Source organism: Ovis aries, chromosome 11, assembly GCF_016772045.2.
Source record: "Ovis aries strain OAR_USU_Benz2616 breed Rambouillet chromosome 11, ARS-UI_Ramb_v3.0, whole genome shotgun sequence".
Lineage (NCBI taxonomy): Eukaryota > Metazoa > Chordata > Mammalia > Artiodactyla > Bovidae > Ovis > Ovis aries.
The window spans coordinates 20,176,050-20,195,532 of NC_056064.1; the positions used below are offsets into that span (position 1 = coordinate 20,176,050).

The window sequence follows — 19,483 nt, forward strand, 5'->3', positions numbered from 1 at the left end:
AAGCACATACAGTTTATGGGATGAAAACGCTCTGGGCATCTCATATGTGCCATCAAGGGGCTTATCAGGTTAATAGTTCCCTACTTTCCAACTCTTATTGTGGAGCCTGACTTGCAAATTGGTAAAAACTAGGCCTTTAGCCCAAGGAAAACCAGCTGTCAGCCCCTAGACCACCACCTAGACCCGTGCCTTAGCATAACCCAACAAGAGACTACGCTCAGTTCAGTCCCAGGAATTCAACAATGCAAACTTTTTTTTTTTTTGCCATATCTTATGGCTTGTGGGATCTTACTTCCCCAACCAGGGATGGCACCTGGATCCTGGGCAGTGAAATTGGGAAGTCCTAACCCCTGGGCATCCAGGGAATTCCCCTCAACAGTACAAACCTGAAAGCTGCAGCCAATGCACTGCAGTCAGAGGGAAGAGGAGACACAGGACTAAACTCTCCTCATCACCATGACTCTTCCTCCTCTAGCCCGGTCTCCTCTCTGCAGTTCAGAGTCTGGAGGGATAGAGACCAAGAGTTATTACTTGCAAAAGTATTAGCCTTTGGAATGAGAGCACATTTGGCACCAGAGGGGAATTGCAGAGCCAGAAAGGAAGAAGAATCAATATCGACACTGTGTCCCGATGAATGGATGACTAAAAAGAAAGCCATAGCTTACCCTGAAACTTCTGGGAACTGTGCCTTAACTCCCCCACCACACGCAGTACCAGGGAAGGCCTGCTGCAATCTATATGGAGGTGACATATTTTCTTATATTTGAACTGTAAGGATCTCTGGAACAATTTCCCTATTTAAATTTCTTACCCAGGGCAGAATTGTGATTTGGTTTTTGTCTGCCAAGCATTCACTCACTATATCTCATGATAATCATTCAAAGAATCACCCCTACTCCATTTTCAGACCATGTGGATGAGCACATAAACTCAATCCCAAGTCATTCTGCTCATAACATTCCTTAAGTTAGAATGGTGGTTTTATGGATGGGCATGTAACCCAGTCAGAGTCAAAAATGCACAGAGTTCCTTCTGGGAAAGTCTGTTGCCCTTTCCCACTAACACTGGATATAAGAAGATGTATAATAATATCTGATAGTGCTGCAACTGTGTTGACACCACCAAGGGAGCACCAGTCCAAAGAAAGATAATTTATTCACTCACTGAACAATGTGCTAGACACTGTTCTAGGTGCAGGAGACACAGTAGTGACATATATATATACATACACACACATAAATTATATATATTCTTTGTTCTCGTAGAACTTATAGTCTAGTAGAGGACATACAATAATAGAGCAGGCACACAGAATTTACAATGTGCCTAGCACTGTTCTAAGTAAACACTTTGTGTGTGTGAAAGTTGCTCAGTCGTGTCTGACTCTTTGTGACCCCGTGGACTGTATAGCCCATCAGGCTCCTCTGTCCATGGAATTCTTCAGGCAAGAATATTGGAGTGGGTAGCCATTCCCTCCTCCAGGAGCTCTTCCTGACCTAGGGATCAAACTCGGGTGGTTTGCATTGCAGGCAGATTCTTTACCGTCTGAGGCACCAGAAAAACTTTACACATATAAGTACTCTTAACTGTAACAAGCCTCTTTTATAACATAACAGTAATCATTATGCCTGTTTTATAGATGAGGAAACTGCAGTAAAGAGAAGTTACTTGCCCTGGGCCACACAGTAAATAATGGGGCTGAGAACCAGAGCCAGGCTGTCTGGCTCAATTATCTGTGTGCTCAATCAGTGTATTAACTGCTTTGTCATAGGAGGATAAAGGATCCTATAAGAAAATGTAACCTATCATGGAAGGAACAGCCTATGGAAAGACCTGGAAGTGAGAGAGAATACCATGCAATTGGGCAACTAAAAAAATTCAGTCGAGCTCAAAAAGAAGAGTAAAAGAGATGAGCCTGGCAATGTAAGCTGGAGCCACATTAACTGGTTTACACTTAATCATGAAGGCACTGAAGCAAGGAAGTTACTTGGTTAGATTGGGGCCATCAGGAGATAGGTAAGACCCTGAAGAACCCTGAGCAGTCTCTTATAGCATTCCAGACACTGTAACAGAACCATTGCAGGAGTGGTAAATGCTGTGAAGAAAAGCCTGTCAGAAAGTGACATTTTAGCTGAGACCTGAATGGGAAGCAGAAGCCAGCAGCAGGTATAAAGGTCCTGAGGCAGAAATGAGCTTGGTATAATCAAGAGATGGAAAGAAAGCTAGTTTGCCTGATGCCTTGGGAGTAGAAGTAAGCAGAGCTAGATGCATGCAAGGATTTGGACTTATCTAGCTGTAACTGGAGTCCCTTAAAAGGTTTTAAGCTCCATCTCCTTCAAATTCTATCTCCTTAGATCTCTGGAATCCATCTGCTTCTCTCCACCATCTTCACTGCACTATTTTAGTGAGAAGGATAAAATGACACCTATTAGAAAAGGACTTGAAGGGTCAAGGAAGGTGTGTTTGTTTGTTTTTTTTTTTTAACTCATTTCCCCTAATTTTTTATGTTATTCCTGAGATTCTTCCAGTGTTATCTGTTGCCATCACTGTGGTACTTAGTATGTGTTCCTTGGGTAATTTTATATTTATGTAGCTAAGTTCTCCAACTACTGTTTAACCTGAAATTCCCCTTCATTTTAATTGCAGTTGAAATGGTATTTCACCTAACTGTTATGAAAGACTATTTCTATTTTTCTGATTGTTGGCTGTCTCGTATTTAGTAGCATCTTGTTTTTTGGACACCCATATGCCCAAAGAACATCCGGAATATCATGTTCCAAAAAGTCCATTTCTTCTACAAACAGAGAAGGCAGCCTGAAAGCTGGAGCCTGACACCATTTGCAAATTATCAGTGCATTTGGGTGCCCAAGGCTCTGTCAGTCTGTGTCACTTAGAGCTTATCGAACACTCAGCCTTCATTCCCACAACAGCAGTCTGGCCAGTTGGTTCTTACCATCCTCCAACAATTCTCCCCTTTCTGTCCTTTATCATCAATTTCTTCCTCTTTATTAGGTCGCTACCATAAGCAAACAAAAACCACCCATCTTTAAAAAAAAAAAAGTAACTCCTCTCTTAACTCCACTCCTCTTTCCCTCTCTTCTATTACCACTCTCTCTTGCTCTGCTCCTCTGGGAAGTTTCCCCTGTGCTAAATCGCTTCAGTCGTGTCCGACTCTTTGCGACCCCATGGACTGTAGCCTGCCAGGCTCCTTTGTTCATGGGATTCTCCAGGCAAGAATACTGGGGTAGGTTACCATGCCCTCTGCCTGGGGATCTTCCTGACCCAGGGATTGAACCCAAGTCTCCTATGTCTTCTGCACTGGCAGGCAAGTTCTTTACTACTAGCACCACCTGGGAAGGTCCGGCTACCCTCAATTCCTCTCCCCTCACTCTCTCTTAAATCCACTCCCTTTAGGCTTTCACACAAACCATCCTGCTGAAACTGGCCCTGTGAGGTCACAGGTTGGGTATCTCTCTCCCTCTCCCTCTCCCTCTCTCTCTCATACACACACACACACACACACACACACACACACGAAGCCCCCAGAATACAAGTCCCGTGCTGGAGATTTTTGTCCATTTTGTTCTTTGTTGTATCCTCAACACCTTCAATCCTTGCGACATTTCTCTGTCAATTCCAAAAGTCTGACTGCGGCATCAAAGGATGAAGAGAGGGCTTAGGGCCACAAATCAGCCAAGGTATATCAGGATCCTCAGGCAGCTAAAACAATCCCAGAGATCCTAGGTGACTAAGCAGCTTCTTCTGCTTTTGCAGACTCTCTGGTTTTCTCCAGAAAGGATGGCCTCAGAGAGGAGGTAGTTAGCCGAGGTTTATAGGAGGGAAATCCGGGTTTGCTGCTCATCGGGATCACAGACCCACGGACCACTCCTTACAGGAGGCTCCCATAAAGCTAAGGCACAGATTGTCAGAGGCCGCTGCCGAAGCTAGGCCAAACCAGAGGGCCGCTGGGTGGGGGTCGTGCATGCCTCAGGCTGGCTGCTAAGCTGCTGCTGCTAAGTCGCTTCAGTCGTGTCCGACTTTGTGGGACCCCATAGACGGCAGCCCACCAAGCTCCTCTGTCCCTGGGATTCTCCGGCAAAAACACTGGAGCGGGTTGCCATTTCCTTCTCCAATGCATGAAAGTGAAAGTCGCTCAGTCGTGCCCGACTCTTAGCAACCCCATGGACTGCAGCCTACCAGGCTCCTCCGTCTATGGGATTTTCCAAGCAAGAATAGTGGAGTGGGTTGCCATTGCCATTGCCTCATAAAAAGAACCTCAGTGGGAGCGGTACAAGGTCCCACGCCTCCGGATCATTACTCCTACGCTGCGCGAGTTTCTCCTGCTGACAGAAGTCGGACGTTAAGAGAAAGATTTTGCCGCTCGGCCTCGTGGGAGATGTAGTCTTTCATGAGGCAGGGCTAGAAAGGCCTTTGACAAAACTTTGGCAGGAGAAGAATAAAACACGATGCGTATCGGAGTCCAAAACGATTGTGAAGCTCACACAAACTCTGAATACACTTTTCCCCCTTTTCTTTGCCTCGGGCAGTCTCGAGAGAGGATCCAACCCCAGCCCACCTCCAACGTCCCATGCTCCTCCGCTCTGTTTGGGCCGATCTAGCTCTCTCCCGCTCGCTCGACTCTCCGCCGCTCTGTCCAATCGTAGGTGCGTTCCCAGGGTTCCCGGAGTGCCTTGCGTCTGCCATGGCTGCCTCCAGCTGGCGCGGGGCTGTGCTCTTTCGAACCGTGTCGGGGCTCTGGCAGCCAGGTCCTGATGCCGCGAGGGAATGGATGACCCGGCTCCCCTCTCTCTTGGGTTGTCAGCGGAGGTGCGTTTCCTGTGTAGCGGGCCCGACCTTCTCTGGTCCCCGCCTGGCTTCGGCTTCACGCCCTAATGGCCAGAACTCAGCCCTGGATTGCTTCCTCGGACTCTCTCAGCCAGACAACTCTTTGCCTTTTCGCGTCCCCGCCGTGTCCGTACACAGAGGTAAAGAATGCAGATTAAATTTGTCCGCGACTGTTACGACTTTACGGCTGTAACACTGCAAGTCCCGTGTTAGGGAAACCCCTCAGTCTCTAGGGCTATCATCTTTGGCTCTGTATTGTAGAAGACGATCTTGAGGACCCGAGAGACAGAGGCGAGCAGTGAAGGATCTCACAGGAAAGAGAAACTAGGTTATAAGAGTTTTAGGGCTAGAAGGAACTGACCTAGCCCCAACCAGCGACGCCCACAAAGAGCAGGAAATTGAAGGGCCACGGGCTTGGTAGAGTTGTGGCTCTCTCTCCCAACATGGGGCGCAAACTCGACCCCAAAGTGCCCCATCTACTTATCAAGACACGGAGTTACAGTTGGTTCTTGAACAACTGAGGGCAGAGATATTAAAAATGCTGAACCCGCGCAATCGACAGTCCTTGTATAACATTATTGGCCCTCCATATATGCAGTTCCTTACATACCCACAATTCCAGATCCAAGGATTCAACCGAGTACAGAAACCAACATTTAATGGGGAGTGAGGGGAGGACGGAATCCTGTGTGTAAGTGGACCAGCCCAGTTCAAACCCATGTTGATTAAGGGTCAACTATAAATAGCACTCTGTATTCTTCAAGTAGCATAGACTAGAGACTGAACACAAAAACTGGTCATTGCGATACAGTGTCATAGGAGCGAATACCGAAAGTCTTGCAGAGCTTTCATAGTACCCTTAGTAGGGTGAGACAGCTGAGGGAATTTCTGGCTTTATGTGGTATGGTGATACTTTCACACATGTGAATACATTTACTGGGCACAACTACACAATATGATTCCACAAGGTTACTGAGTGCCAGGCGTTGTACTGAGATGTTTTACACAACTGTCAGTTGTCAAAAGGTTATACAGTAATTAAGTACCATTGATACCATTTCTGTTTTACCTATGACAAAACGAGAAAATTTGATAAAGGCGTATAAACAAACTAATGGTCAAACAAAATCTCAAAGCCAGGTCCCGACTTCAACCTGGTGCACTAATCTCTTATCCATACTCTTTTTGTGGACAGGTAGGACTATGTACCTGATGGGGGATCCAGACTGCACTGCCTCTCACTCTCCTCCTGTCTCCTCATGCAGATGAGCAAGATCTCCTCTTGGTCCATCGCCCCGACATGCCTGAGAACCCCCGAGTCCTACGAGTGGTCCTCCTGGGTGCCCCAAACGCAGGGAAGTCTACACTCTCCAACCAGCTGCTGGGCCGAAAAGTACGCGGCATCCTTGACCCTTCCGCCTCCCCTTTTCATTTTTCACTTCTTACTGTGCCTTCTGGATTGTTCCAGAGGGATCCAGGACCTCACTTGGGATTTCTTTCTTCCTGGCAGGTGTTCCCTGTCTCCAGGAAAGTGCACACCACTCGCAGTCAAGCTCTGGGGGTCATCACAGAGAAAGAGACCCAGGTGGTGGGTACTTACAATGGATGTCCAGCAAACAGGACAGAGGGTGAAGCTAAGACAGTCTCCTTTAATGATTGGACCCTTCGAAAATGATGTTTAGATTCACTATTCTTAGGGAAGGGGGTGCTTCTTCCTTTAGACCTGGAGCAGTTCTCTCTCTTGCCTTACCCCTCTGGTATCTAGTCACAGAGGTCTCATTGCCTCTTTACTGCTTCTAATATTCCATATATTCACAGTTGTCCTCCTCCTCCTGGATCCTGTGTATTGACAGAAGTAAAACAGCTGGAGGATAAAAGTCTAAAGTCAGCTCAGCCAAGAAGTGGGGGCAGGCTCCTGACATCAAGGGTGGGTGGGTGGCTTTTCACTCCCCAGTCATAATCTTTCCTTCTGGGGTTGGGGACCTGGGCATCTCTTTCCTGATTTTAGATCCTGCTTGACACACCTGGCCTCATCAGCCGTGCTAAACAGAAAAGGTAACAGCTGAGGGAACAGGGAGTCATTGAGGGGAAAGGTGTTGAAGAGAGAGTGAGGAGATTCCATCCTAGGGGCTGGAAAACCCCCTGTCACACCCTACCCCTCCTCAGGAATGCATCACTCACCAGACCCTTCCTGTCTGTCCCTTAGGCACCATCTGGAGCTCTCTTTGTTGGAAGATCCGTGGAAGAGCATGGAATCTGCTGACCTAGGTTAGGCTCAGGCTAGGAATCTGAGGCCCAGTGTACATGGTCATGGCCTGTCATTCCTAGTAGTTTGGGGGGTTAGGGGTTGGCCAGATCCCATACCCTGGAAGTTTTTTTGGGGGGTGGGGGAAAGAGTGATCATAACCTTGTCCTCCTCCATACACTGCCGACTTCCAGTTGTGGTACTTGTGGATGTCTCGGACAAGTGGACTCGGAACCAACTCAGTCCCCAGCTGCTCCAGTGCTTGACCCAGTTTTCCCAAGTCCCCAGCATCCTTGTTATGAACAAGGTGAGCCCCACCTACCTGAGGAAGGGGTCTCCTTCAGGGAGACTGACCTTCACTGACCACAGTCTTCTGCCCATCGCCCACCCCCAGGTTGATTGCCTGAAGCAGAAGTCCGTTCTCCTAGAGCTCACAGCCGCCCTCACTGAAGGTGTAGTCAACGGCAAGAAGCTTAAAACGAGGCAGGCTTTGCGCTCACAGCCAGGCACTCACTGCCCTAGCCCAGCAGCTCAGGGCCCAAACCCACAGCCTGTGAGAGACCCTCAGCAGATGGGCTGGCCTCACTTCCAGGAGATCTTCATGTTGTCAGCCCTAAGCCAGGAGGACGTAAAAACACTGAAGGTCAGTTAGCCTGGCTCTTGGTAGCCACCAGGTGAAGACAAGCCTCAAGAGTTCCCCCTGGAAGTAAGAGTGAGAGGGAAGTCCCGCTTGGGACTGATATACTGACCTCTTCTCTCTCTGCCCATAGCAATACCTCCTGGCACAGGCCCGGCCAGGTCCCTGGGAGTTCCACAGTGAGGTCCTCACCAGCCAGATGCCTGAGGAGATCTGTGCCAACATGATCCGAGAGAAGCTCTTGGAGTACCTGCCCGAGGAGGTGCCCTACAACGTACAGCAGGTGTGGGCACAGTGAGAGGTCCGGGGGCTCCACCTGGAGCAGGGCAGCTAGGTCCCCAAGAGCAGGGCTAGGGGACCTGCCTGGCCAGTCACGATGTCTCCCTGTACAGAAAACGGTGGTCTGGGATGAAGGGCCAGGCGGGGAGCTGGTGATCGAGCAGAAGCTTCTGGTGCCCAAAGAATCACACATGGTGAGCAGGGCTGGGCTTGGAGGAGGGACCAGGACTCTGTTAAGCAGGGGTTCTTCCCAACTGCCTGGTAGCCAGCTCATGGCCCTCTTTTTTACCCCACCCTCAGAAGATCCTGATCGGTCCGAAGGGGTACCTGATTGCTCGGATCGCACAGGAGGTGGGTCGCGACCTCATGAACATCTTCCTCTGTGAAGTTCAGCTCCGCCTGTCTGTGAAACTCCTCAAGTGACCACCCTCCGCTGTCTTTTCCACGGCATCCCCGCCCAAGCTGCTGGCGGGAGCCGCTAACCAGAACTGCCTGCAAGGCCTGGGGCCAGGCTTGGACACCCATAGGCTGACTGACTGCTGACTGGCCTGGCCGAGTCTGCACCACATCTACCGTGTCATGGCTTCCTGCTGGAGCCTTCCTCCTTCAGCCTGCCTTAGCTGGGTTCCCAGGTGGTTCCTCTGCTTGGGGCTATAGCTACTTGGGTCTTAGAAGCTGGCCCTTTGGTGCAGAGCACTGCTTCCCACTGGCTTCCCCAGGGCCCAGAGTCTCTGCGTTGCCAGTTTTCAGCCAAGAAGAGACCTTTTCCCTCTCCGCTCAGTTCGTCCACCTGGCAGCTGTGTAAGGACCCATGTGTCCTAAGTGAGGTAGTGCCCCCCATCTACTCCTCAAATCCTTGATCCCTCCCATGCCACCCCGTCTCCAGTCTCAAATGTGAATAAAGTTCAAAGACAAACATTCTGGTTCTCATCTTTATTTAGAACAGGAAAGAGAAAACTCTCCCATTCCCTCACCCCCACCCCGTGGTCTGAGCTGGAGCCTCCCTCCCTTTGGTAGTCTGCTCCAGGGATCCGAGAAGTCTTCTTGGCACATTTTCTGGGTGCAGCAAGAGAACCGTTACCATTACTAAACTCAGTAATGGTAACGGTTTCCTCGCCACCCCAAGTGCCCTGGCGGTCGGCAGGCTGTGACAGGCAGAGCAGTGAGCATGGTGGGCTTCCAGCAAGCCCTGGCCTCCTCCGCTGGCTCCAGAGCTGGGAGCACCCGGACGAGTACATCATCTATACTGTAGTATCTCATCACAAACTTACAGTATATGATGATATCCCAGTCAGGGCCCTGCGGGAGGCGCAGGGAGCATGGCTCAGAGAGCACGGGGGCAGAGAAAGCCAGGCATAGGGGCGGAGCAGGACAGGGCCAGGCTGGACACAGAGCTCCCCACTCCCTGGGAGACATCTTGACTCTGATCAAGGACACCCTGAAGGGGACTGATCCAAAGAGCCTTTCAGAGCTAGGGTCTGTTGAGAACTTAGGGACCCAGCGCTGGTGTGAAACAAGCCAAAGATCACAATGAACCCGAAGATTCCCTCTGATCAGACCCACAAGCAGACAGAGCCAGAGGAGGAACACTTACCTGGAGCTGAAACTGCAGACCAAGGAGGCCTTTAGAAGTAGGGAGGCCCTGTCCCTGCCTCTCCACACTAGCTGCTCCCTTTTTAATGCACCCGCTGGCCCCTCCCCTTGGGTGGGGTACATTTCCCGGGCTCTGTAAGGCTCTATCTCTTAACCCTTTCCTTGCTAGTCTCCTTGGACTGAGGATCATCGGCCTTTCTTCCCATTAGGCCCTTTGTCACATACTCTTTTATGGAGTTTGTTAAGCTTAGGAGCCACCCTCCACTCTCATCCCCATGAAACTGGTCACCCATCTGCTGGGAGGAGAAAAAAAAAACCTCACCCCAGCCATCCTTTAGGGCTTAATGACTGATCAGAGCCCTGGGAAGATAGTGGGGGTGGGTTCCAGTGTTAGGAATGTAAAGAATCCTCCTGGCAATGCAGAAGACTTAAGAGACATGGGTTCAATCCCTGGGTTGGGAAGATCTCCTGGAGAAGGGAATGGCAACCCACTCCAGTATTCTTGCCTGGAGAATTTCATGGACAGAGGAGCCTGGCAGGCTATAGTCCGTGGGATCACAAAGAATTGGACACAACTGAAGCACCTAAGCATGCATGTTAGTTTGAATCTCTGTAAGGCAGGGGGAGTCCTGACAGTTGGATTTGGGGGCAAGCTCTGACCTAAATTCCAGTCCCCAGGCCCCTTCTATGTTTCTGCTGAACCTAAGAAGGCCAGAGCCCTTGCCAACCTCTGCCATGTCAAGGTCCTGTAAGTGGAAGTTCCTCTGCTGGGAGATGTGAGGGCAATTGAATCCCAAGTTCATGTGGGAGCCAGCCTAGGAATGGGTAGGGGCCTGTTCTTCAAAGCTCATGGCCCCTAGGGTGAGAGCCTGGCCGTATTGGTTCTCTGCCTCTGGGGAAGGTGAGACTCTTGGGGTAGCAACTTCTCAAAGCGGGGCCTCTGTAACTTGGACTCCCATTCTGGGGAACACATGGGCCTCTCTGCTTCCTCTCCTTCCTCCCTCCTAGACCATCTGGTATGTGTGCTGAGAGGCAGTTACACCCCTCTGCGGGGGCAGATGAGGCCACGATGGGGAACGAGAGGGAGAGACTCAACCTTCTTTTGGTTTCTTGGAGGTGTTTTACCTCCTGTCACAGAACCTTGGCACATGCTCTTCCCTATTTGGCACAATCTTCCCTCCTTTCTTGCCTCCTTAACTCCTGTTCTGTCTTTAGATCTTGAAGTGTTATCTCTGCAGGAAAGTCTTCCCTGGCTAAATTCCCCTGTTGCGGGCTCACCTATTTGTGTGGTTATTCACATTAAGCAAAGTTTCACAAGGGCCTGCTTCATTCACTGATGTCTCTCTACCGCAATGAAAGTGAAAGTGTTAGTTGCTCCGGTCGTGTCTGACTCTCTACGACCCCATGGACAGAGGACCCCACGGGCAGTCTGTAGCCCGCCAGGCTCCTCTGTCCATAGGATTCTCCAGGCAAGATTACTGGAGTGGGTTGCCATTCCCTCCTCAATGCATCTTCCCAACCCAGCGATCGAACCCGGGTCTCCCGCATTGCAAGTGGATTCTCTACTGTATGAGCCACCAGGGAAGACCCTCTGCCACAGAGCAGTGACTAAATAAACGTTCCTGTCGAATGACTGATGTTATGTGGGGGCGGGGAGAGACTTCGACCTAAGGAGGCAGACAGACAAAGCTGTGGCTGTCTCAGGCAAGTCATTTTCTTGGACAGTCCCCATTCCCTTTTGTAAAAGGGAATAATAGCAGTCCCCAGTTTGCAGAGTCGTGAAAGCTAAGTGATGAGCTGCTGGTCAAGCACTTAGCACTGTGCTAGTCCTGGCCCACAGGGACTTTGTTGTTGTTTAGTTGCTAAGTCGTATCCAGTTCTTTTTGACCTCATGGACTGTAGCCCTCCAGGCTCCTCTGTCCATGAAATTCTCCAGGCAATACTGTAGTGGATTGCCATTTCCTTCTCCAGGAGATCTTCCCCATCCTGGGATCAAACCCCAGTCTCCTGCATTATAGCTGGATTCTTTACTGCAGAACCACCAGGGAAGCCTTTAAACAAGTTAATTTCCACCTCACGCCCTGCCCCCAGGGGCTCACTGAAGACCACAGGTGAGTCCTGTCATTGAACAGCTGAAAACTCAGCAAATACTCTTGAAAGCAGCTAGAGGCCATTAAGGACATCCAGGTTTAGAGATAACAGGCCTCAGGTGACAGCCCCGATCCCATTGTTCGAGCTCTGTGGCTCTGGAGCCAGTGTTCCTCTCTTCATTTTCCCCATATGTGAGATAGGCGCTTTCCACACTGAGCTCACGTGGCGGTTACAAGGATTAAGTGAGCACTCATGTCAGACTGTACATGGAACAACAACTGGTTCCAAATTGGGAAAGGAGTATATCAAGGCTGTATATTGTCAACCTGCTTATTTAACTTATATGCAGAGTACATCATGAGAAACGCTGGGCTGGAAGAAGCACAAGCTGGAGTCAAGATTGCTAGGAGAAATATCAATAACCTCAGATTTGCAGATGACACCACTCTTATGGCAGAAAGCAAGGAACTAAAGAGCCTCTTGATGAAAGTGAAAGAGGAGAGTGAAAAAGTTGGCTTAAAACTCAACATTGAGAAAACTAAGATCATGGCAACTGGTCCCATCACTTCATGGCAAATAGATTGGGAAACAGTGGAAACAGTGACAGACTTTATTTTGGGGGGCTCCCAAATCACTGCAGATGGTGACTGCAGCCATGAAATTAAAAGATGCTTGCTCCTTGGAAGAAAAGTTGTGACCAAACTAGACAGCATATTAAAAAGCAGAGACATTACTTTTCCAACAAAAGTCCATCTGGTCAAAGCTATGGTTTTTCCAGTAGTCATGGATGGATGTGAGAGTTGAACCATAAAGCTAAACACAGAAGAATTGATGCTTTTGAACTGTGGTGTTAGAGAAGACTCTTGAGATAAGTCTCTTGGACTGCAAGGAGATCCAACCAGTCCATCCTAAAGGAGATCAGTCCTGAATATTCACTGGAAGAACCGATGCTGACACTGAAACTCCAATCCTTTGGCCAACTGATGTGAAGAACTGACTCATTGGAAAAGCCCCTGATGCTGGGAAAGATTGAAGGTGGGAGGAGAAGGGGATGACAGAGGATGAGATGGTTGGATGGCATCACTGACTCAATGGACATGAGTTTGGTAAGCTCCGGGAGCTGGTGATGGACAGGGAAGTCTGGCGTGCTGCGGTCCATGGGGTTGCAAAGAGTCAGACATGGCTGAGTGACTGAACTGAACATGTCAAACACCCAGATCGGAGCCCAGCACCCATGAGCCCCTGTCAGCTTTCTTCCCTCCATCCCCATTTCACTCGCTTGCTGTGGGACTGCAGGCTAAGTGCCACATTTCTGAACTTTGTCGGTCGTATACATCTTACCAAGTTGCAAGAATTAAGTGAGAAGTGTGGGTAAGAAGCCTTCACAGACCCAGGTGCTTTACCCAGTAAGGAATTCCCCTTGTCTACTCCTGCCTTTCTGGACCCTCACTTCCTGGTCCCGTGACCCTAAAGATAGTCCAGGCTCCCCTCCCAGAGTCAAGGCTTCAGGCACTAGGGCCAAATTCAGGCCACTCACTGCCTAGGTTTCTACTTAGACCCTGGGGGCCAAGTCCAAGGGTGAGCATGGACAGAACTCAGGGATCCTGGAGGTAGTGGAGAGAGATATCTCCCCCATCCAGAGACCTTGTGACTGTGGCCCTGAGCTGGGGTGGAGGGTGCTGCCATCAGGGTGTGGGCTGGCGGAGAGTCGGAGCCTGGGTGGGGTAGTTTGATTAGCAGACTCGGGGCTATCAGGGGTGGGGGCCTTTCTTCTTATCAGGAGCTTGCAGGGGCCACAGTAGAAGCTGAGGACACTTTGTTCTGAGGGCTGTCTCCTGGATGGCTGCTTTTCCATCCCTCTGCCTCCATACAGCCTTGAGGGGAGTTAGAGCGGGGTCCTTCTCCCTTTCTACAGGTCGCAGAAACTCCTGGCGACCAGCATAGGGTTGGGGAATTCATTTCTGGTCCTTAGGCCAAGGCTTGTATGTTAACTGCTTTTGCTTCAGACTGCTGCTTCAGGGCTCTCCTGAGACCGAGGTGGGCTGGTCTGGGACCTTCCAAAGTCTGGTTCCGATTCCCGCCACTGCAGCTTTTAACCTTTGACTCTTGTTTTGGCCTTCTTTAGATGAAGTTCTGAAACTCAGCATATGCTGAGTGATGAAATTAAGGATGGTCAGATCTGTAAGAGTGCTTCAAAATCATGGGTTCAAGTCTCTCTTTTCTACAGAAGAGGAAACTCAGGGCCAGAGGAGGGGCGGGTATCACCCAAAGCTTTAGGGTCCCCTCCACCTCACAGCATCAGGGGACCCAGAACCCTATGAGAAATAGGCAGGCAGGAGCCGGTACCCACAGACACAGACATACACACAGTCTCACACAGACGTACATGGCACTCAGGTATGATGCCTGCACAGACACACAACACACAGAGATGCACATTTTTAAAAAATGGACTCAGCTAGTAAAATTACTCTTAATTTCCTCTCGGTTGTTTTACTAAGTTTTGTAAAATTGGCAGTTTCGTACAAAGATACAAGAAGGCCAAAATATGTCATTCAATGTTTCACAGCACAGAGAGTTAGCATCAAAGTTCGTCTTAGAACCAAGGACTTTGAGAAGTTCTGGGACATTCTGGCTCTCCTGTATTGCTTTAGAAACAGGAGGCCCAAAGCAAGAGCCTGGTGTGGTTCTAGGATTTTCACAGATGTGACAAGAAAAGCTAGAAAACTGAGCAAATCCTTACTTTCCGGGTTGGGCTTGCGATCTGGGGCTTTGTTGGAGATTACTGCCGGTGATTGCTTTTTATTCCGCCTTGGTTTCATCTTGACCGGCCTGTGAAGCTTCTCCTAACCCTCCCTGATGACTGCCCCTGTGTCCAGGCCTGGACCTGCTCTGTTTTCCTCATCACACTGTGAGAATTCGTCTGATCCCTTATTTGCCCCCTAACGACTCTACAAGTGGGCACCTTGTCTGATTCTTCTCTGTGGCCCCAGCACCCTTCGTGGGCCTTATCCTGAGAGGTGCTCAGAGAAACTCTGACACTGAAGAGATGCCCTGCAGACAACGAGCAGTGTGTGCTTATGTTCTCAACACGTTCCCTTACACACTGTAAGCCTGTTGGCCCCACGAGCAAGCACACGAGGTGAGCAACAAACTCAGGTGTGGCGGGTCCTAGCAATGGCTTCCCTGGGGGCTTTGCCACCATCCATCAGTCTCCAAAAGATGACTGCCTGCCAATGTTATAACAGAGAAACTGAAGCTCCAGGAGGAAACTCAGGGCCCTGGGTCACACAGTAGTCAGGAAAACAGGCAGGACAGCAACCCCACTCTCCAAATTCTAGATCCCTGACTCCAGGCCCAAAGCTGCTATGAATGAGGTTGATTTCGTGTGTGCATCTGTGGGGCCTTTCAGAGTCTCAGATGCAGTGGAATCAGACCTGAGCTTTGCCATTTACCTACTAAGCACATGGCTTACTTCATCCCTCAGGATGAGCTTCAGCCTCCTCATCTCTAAACTGGGGCCGACCTTGGGAAGACTCAGTGAAAGAGTGTGTGGGAAGCTCCCCATGAAGCCAGGATTCCCTCCCAGCTTCTGCTTCCTCAGATCCTCCCACCCATCCCACCCCTTGTTTAGCCTCTTCCACACCTGCTCTTGGTCACCTCCAACCCACCAACATTCCTCTCTCCTTTCTTTGACCTCCTGTGGTTCCTGAAGTGGGCCCTCGCATGGAGCTCACTGCCCTGGACTCACAGTCCAGGCCATCTGCCGCTTGAACCAGAACCTCAGCCTGTACTGTTCAGGGGTCGTGCCTGAGAAGTCTTAACTTTCCTCCCTGACCACCAGCCCAGGACTGATGCAGAGCCAGAGGGCAAAGCATGGCATTGGATCCGTCAGAGCCCAGGCTCCTTCGCAACCTACCAAGTGGGCCTGGGCCCCGCCCAACTCGTGGAAACTTGCCTTCCTTAGTAAGAAAGAAAGAAAGAGAGAAAGAGAGAAAGTGAAGTCGCTCAGTCATGCCTGACTCTTTGCGATCCCATGGATGGCAGCCTGCACCAAGCTCCTCCGTCCATGGGATTTTCAAGGCAAGAGTACTGGAGTGGGTCTCCATTTCCTTCTCCAGGGAATCTTCCCAACCCAGGGATCGAACCCAGGTCTCTCGCATTGTAGACGAACGCTTTACCGTCTGAGCCACCAGGGAAAATAGGCTTAGAAATGCCATCTTTTTCCTGACTGTAGTACAGGTGAAATGAGACATAAAGATGAAAATTTGTAACCTGGAGCCTGCCTCATCGGTAACAGGAGATCAGCAAACGCCAGTCTCCTTCCCTTCAGGCTTTGCATGGCTTTTCCTGCTTGTCCTCCCCAGGGGGGCATGTTTAGCTGAGGCCTGCGTGCTCACTCACATACCTGCCAGGTATGCATGGGAGCTCACACCTGCTCAGGCTCACATTGAGGCAGAAATAGAAACTTCCTAGCCCATGCCTCCCTAGCTCTGTTCATTAGCTCCCACTTCTCTTAGTCAGTGGGAGGCCCCATGTCCAGACACAGGCCATGCCCACTTCTGTCTCCTGGCACCGTCCTGGAGGTGGCTGTTAGGTGGGGAAGCATCTCCAGGGAGCCTGGGTGTTCCTCCCTCCTCAAATCCTTCCCGCCATCAGCCTGGCCCCTGCCTCCCTCCCTCCCTGCCAGGACAACCTCTCTGCTTCACAGCTGCTGTGAAAGAGATAGGCAGCCTGGATTATCAGGCCAGAGGAGGCTCCCCATGGCAGCCCCCATCTCCACCCTGGCAAAGGTTCCAGGGCTTAACCCCCTCTGTGCTGGGCCCTCACCCCGACTGAGTCTGGTTCCAGACTCTGGGGACAAGGCCTGGTTCTCCTCACTCGGGCAGGCATGATGACTCACCCTTCTCCCCTCCCCCTATCATTGCCCCTTTCATGTCTCCAGCATCCTTCAAGCCTCTTTCAGCAAGACCCCTGTCTTTTCCCAGGCCCCTCTGGTCATCTTCTCTGGCTAGCCAACTTCTCTGACACGAAGGCTAAACAGGACCATCTCCTGGTTAGGGCCTGGTGCAGTTCACCCAGGCCTCCCTTTTCTGAAAGTCAGCAGGAAGTAGTGAAAAGAGAACAGGAGCCTCAGAGTCTGGGAGTCTGGCTTCCAGTTCTGGTTCTAGCTCAGACCCTGTGTGACCTCAGGCAAGTTTCTCTACATCCATGCCCCTTGGTGATTTCATATAACGGAGGGCAGTAGCTCTTTTCACAGGGTTGACTCAGGGGTTACATGAGAAAGACACACATATCATTTTAATAATCAGTTGGAAAACAAATTAAAATCTGAAGAAAGAAATGCCTGCAAGAGGGCTTTATAAGCCAGCTACCAAGCAAAGGATACCAGCTCCTACACGCTAAGTGCTCATTAAGTGCCATACTTGATGCGAACGTGAGCGCTATCATTCAGTCCTTATAACATCCCCACGACAGATGGCCCCAGGGCTCCCCAGGTGCCTCAGTAGTAAAGAATCCAACAACAACAACAACAACAAAGTAAAGAATCCATCTGCCAACGCGGGAGATGGGAGAGTCACAGGAGATTCCTATTCCTGGGTCAAGAAGATCCCATGGAATAGGAAGTGGCAACCCACTCCAGTATTCTCGCCTGGAGAATCCCAAGAACAGAGGAGCCTGGCGGGGGTACAGTTCATGGGGTCACAAAGAGTCGGACATGGCTCAGCATGTGTGCACGACACAGAGGTGGCCTCGCGCTCAATTTTGAACCTCTTCTCTTTACACCTACACGCATGCCTTCGTTGAGCTCATCTTGTCTCACAGCTTTAAATACTGTCTACACACTGAGTGACTCCCTAAGTCCTGTGTCCAAGCCAAGCCTCTCCCAGACACTAATGGGTAACGTGAATCTCCTACTTGGCAAATTTCTCTAATAGGTACCTCAGACTTAACATGTTCAAAATCGAGGTCCTGATTCCACTTCAATTCAGTTCCTTCAACTATTTCTCCCATTTCAGTAAATAACAGCTCCATTCTAGACCAGTCAAAAAACCTTGGAGGCAATTTATTCTTTTTTTTTTTTTAATTTCTAAAAACACTTTATTGAGGTGTAACTGACCATAAACTGCACTGATTAAAAACGCACACTGTGGGACTTTCCTGGTGGTCTAGCATTTGAGACTCTGACTTCCACTGCAGGGGACACAGATTCAATCCCTCATCAGGGAGCTAAGACCTCACATGCCATGCTGGGCAGCCAAAAAAAAAAAAAAGCATAATTTGATAAGTTTGGACATATGTATACACCCACTGAGACAATTTATTCTTGAATTAACTGTTTTATTGAAGTACAATATATATTTTTAAAAAATGCACAACTCATAAGTGAATTATCACGAAGTGAACACACCCATGCAACATGCATCCAGGTCAAGAAACAGCACGTTGCCAGGAGCCTCCTGTGTCCTCTCTCTGTTACTCCCCTCTTTCTCTCCAAAGGTGAGTCTATCCTGACCTCTAATGCTATAGATTAGCTTTGCCTGCTTTTTTGGATGTTGTACGATGGGATGAATCCTAATCACCTGCCCACTAGGGAACTCCCAGTATTCTTGTACATACATGTATGCATATATCTGCTGCGGTTGGAATGGTTGGGTCAAAGGGCATGCTTATGTTCAGGGGTATGTGTGTGTGTGTTCAACTCTGCGATCCCATGGACTGTAGCCTGCCAGGCTCCTCTGCCCATGGAATTTTCCAGGCAAGTGTAGGTACTGTGGCGGCTCAGTGGTAAAAAAATCTGCCTGCCAATGCAGGAGATGCAGGAGATTTGGATCCCTGAGTCAGGAACATCCCCTGGAGAAAGCACACGGCAACCCACTCCCGTATTCTTGCCTGGAGAATCCCAAGGACAGAGAAGCCTGGTGAGCTGCAGTCCACGGGGTTGCAAGGAGTTGGACACAAATAAGCTCACGCGCATGCACCTGTGCTATCTTCTGTCAAACAGGTTTTCACAGTGGTTGTATTGATGTGCACTTCTTCAGGATGTGTGTGAAATTTCCAGTTGTTCCATATCCTTCCCTATGCTTGGTATTGTTGCTCTTTTCTATTTTAGTCATTCTGGTAGATGTGAAGTGGTATCTGTTATGGTTTGAATTTGCACTTCCTTGATGACTAATGAAGTTATGCGTGCTTGTCTCACTATTCATCACTGTGTAACAAATTTTCCCCAAATTTGGAAGCTTAAATAATTAATATGGTTTGGACTTCTCTGGTGGGCCCATGGTTAAGACTCTATGCTTCTACTGGAAGATCCCTTGGAGGAGGGCATGGCAACCCACTCCAGTATTCTTGCCTGGAGAATCCCATGGACAGAGAAGCCTGGCGGGCTACAGTCCATGGGGTCGCAGCGAGTTGGACACAACTTAGCACATAGCATGCTTCCACTGCAGGGGGGCATGGGTTGGATCCCTGGTCAGGAAACTAAGATCCTATATGCCTCTCAGCCTAAATAAATACATAAATAAAAGATAAAAGCTCTTAAAAGAAGAAAAACAAATGAACAAACCCCAACAATCCTTTCCCTACCTTACATAGTTTCGGAGGTCAGGATTTCAGGAGGTCTGCTGGGAAGAACTAGCTTGGGGGTTTCTCTGGCAGATGAGGTCAGGTGGGGACTGGAGGAGCTGGGGGCTGATGGAATAGCCCTCTCTCTTCATGTAGCTCAGGGTGTATCCATGAGGTCTGCCTGCTGGAGCTTCCCTGCAGCACAGACTGCTTACAGAGTGGCTGAA

General features: G+C 49.7%; 2 protein-coding genes across 4 annotated transcripts in view; one reads left to right on the forward strand and one right to left on the reverse strand.

The window, feature by feature from the left end:
• Positions 1–9,656, reverse strand: part of FAM222B (family with sequence similarity 222 member B) — a 67,713-nt gene extending 58,057 nt beyond the window's left edge. The window contains exons 1-2 of the mRNA XM_027975224.3: positions 9,601–9,656; positions 387–9,220 (exon numbers count right to left, since the gene is read on the reverse strand). The gene's annotated coding sequence lies outside the window, so the exon portion shown is untranslated. The remainder of the gene's footprint in view (positions 1–386; positions 9,221–9,600) is intronic.
• On the forward strand, positions 4,684–8,924 carry ERAL1 (Era like 12S mitochondrial rRNA chaperone 1). Of its 3 annotated transcripts, none has more exons than XM_004012510.5 (10): positions 4,684–4,985; positions 6,111–6,238; positions 6,356–6,433; positions 6,854–6,900; positions 7,052–7,113; positions 7,285–7,397; positions 7,485–7,733; positions 7,861–8,010; positions 8,120–8,200; positions 8,307–8,924. In XM_004012510.5, exons 1-10 carry the CDS (start codon positions 4,703–4,705, stop codon positions 8,427–8,429), a joined length of 1,314 nt encoding a protein of 437 aa, XP_004012559.1. In that variant the 5' UTR covers positions 4,684–4,702; the 3' UTR covers positions 8,430–8,924. The 3 variants fall into 3 exon arrangements, with proteins under 3 accessions (XP_004012559.1, XP_027831021.1, XP_060251269.1); XM_027975220.2 differs by having other exon boundaries at positions 8,310–8,924; XM_060395286.1 differs by lacking the exon at positions 6,854–6,900.
• Positions 9,657–19,483: the final 9,827 nt, after the last annotated feature.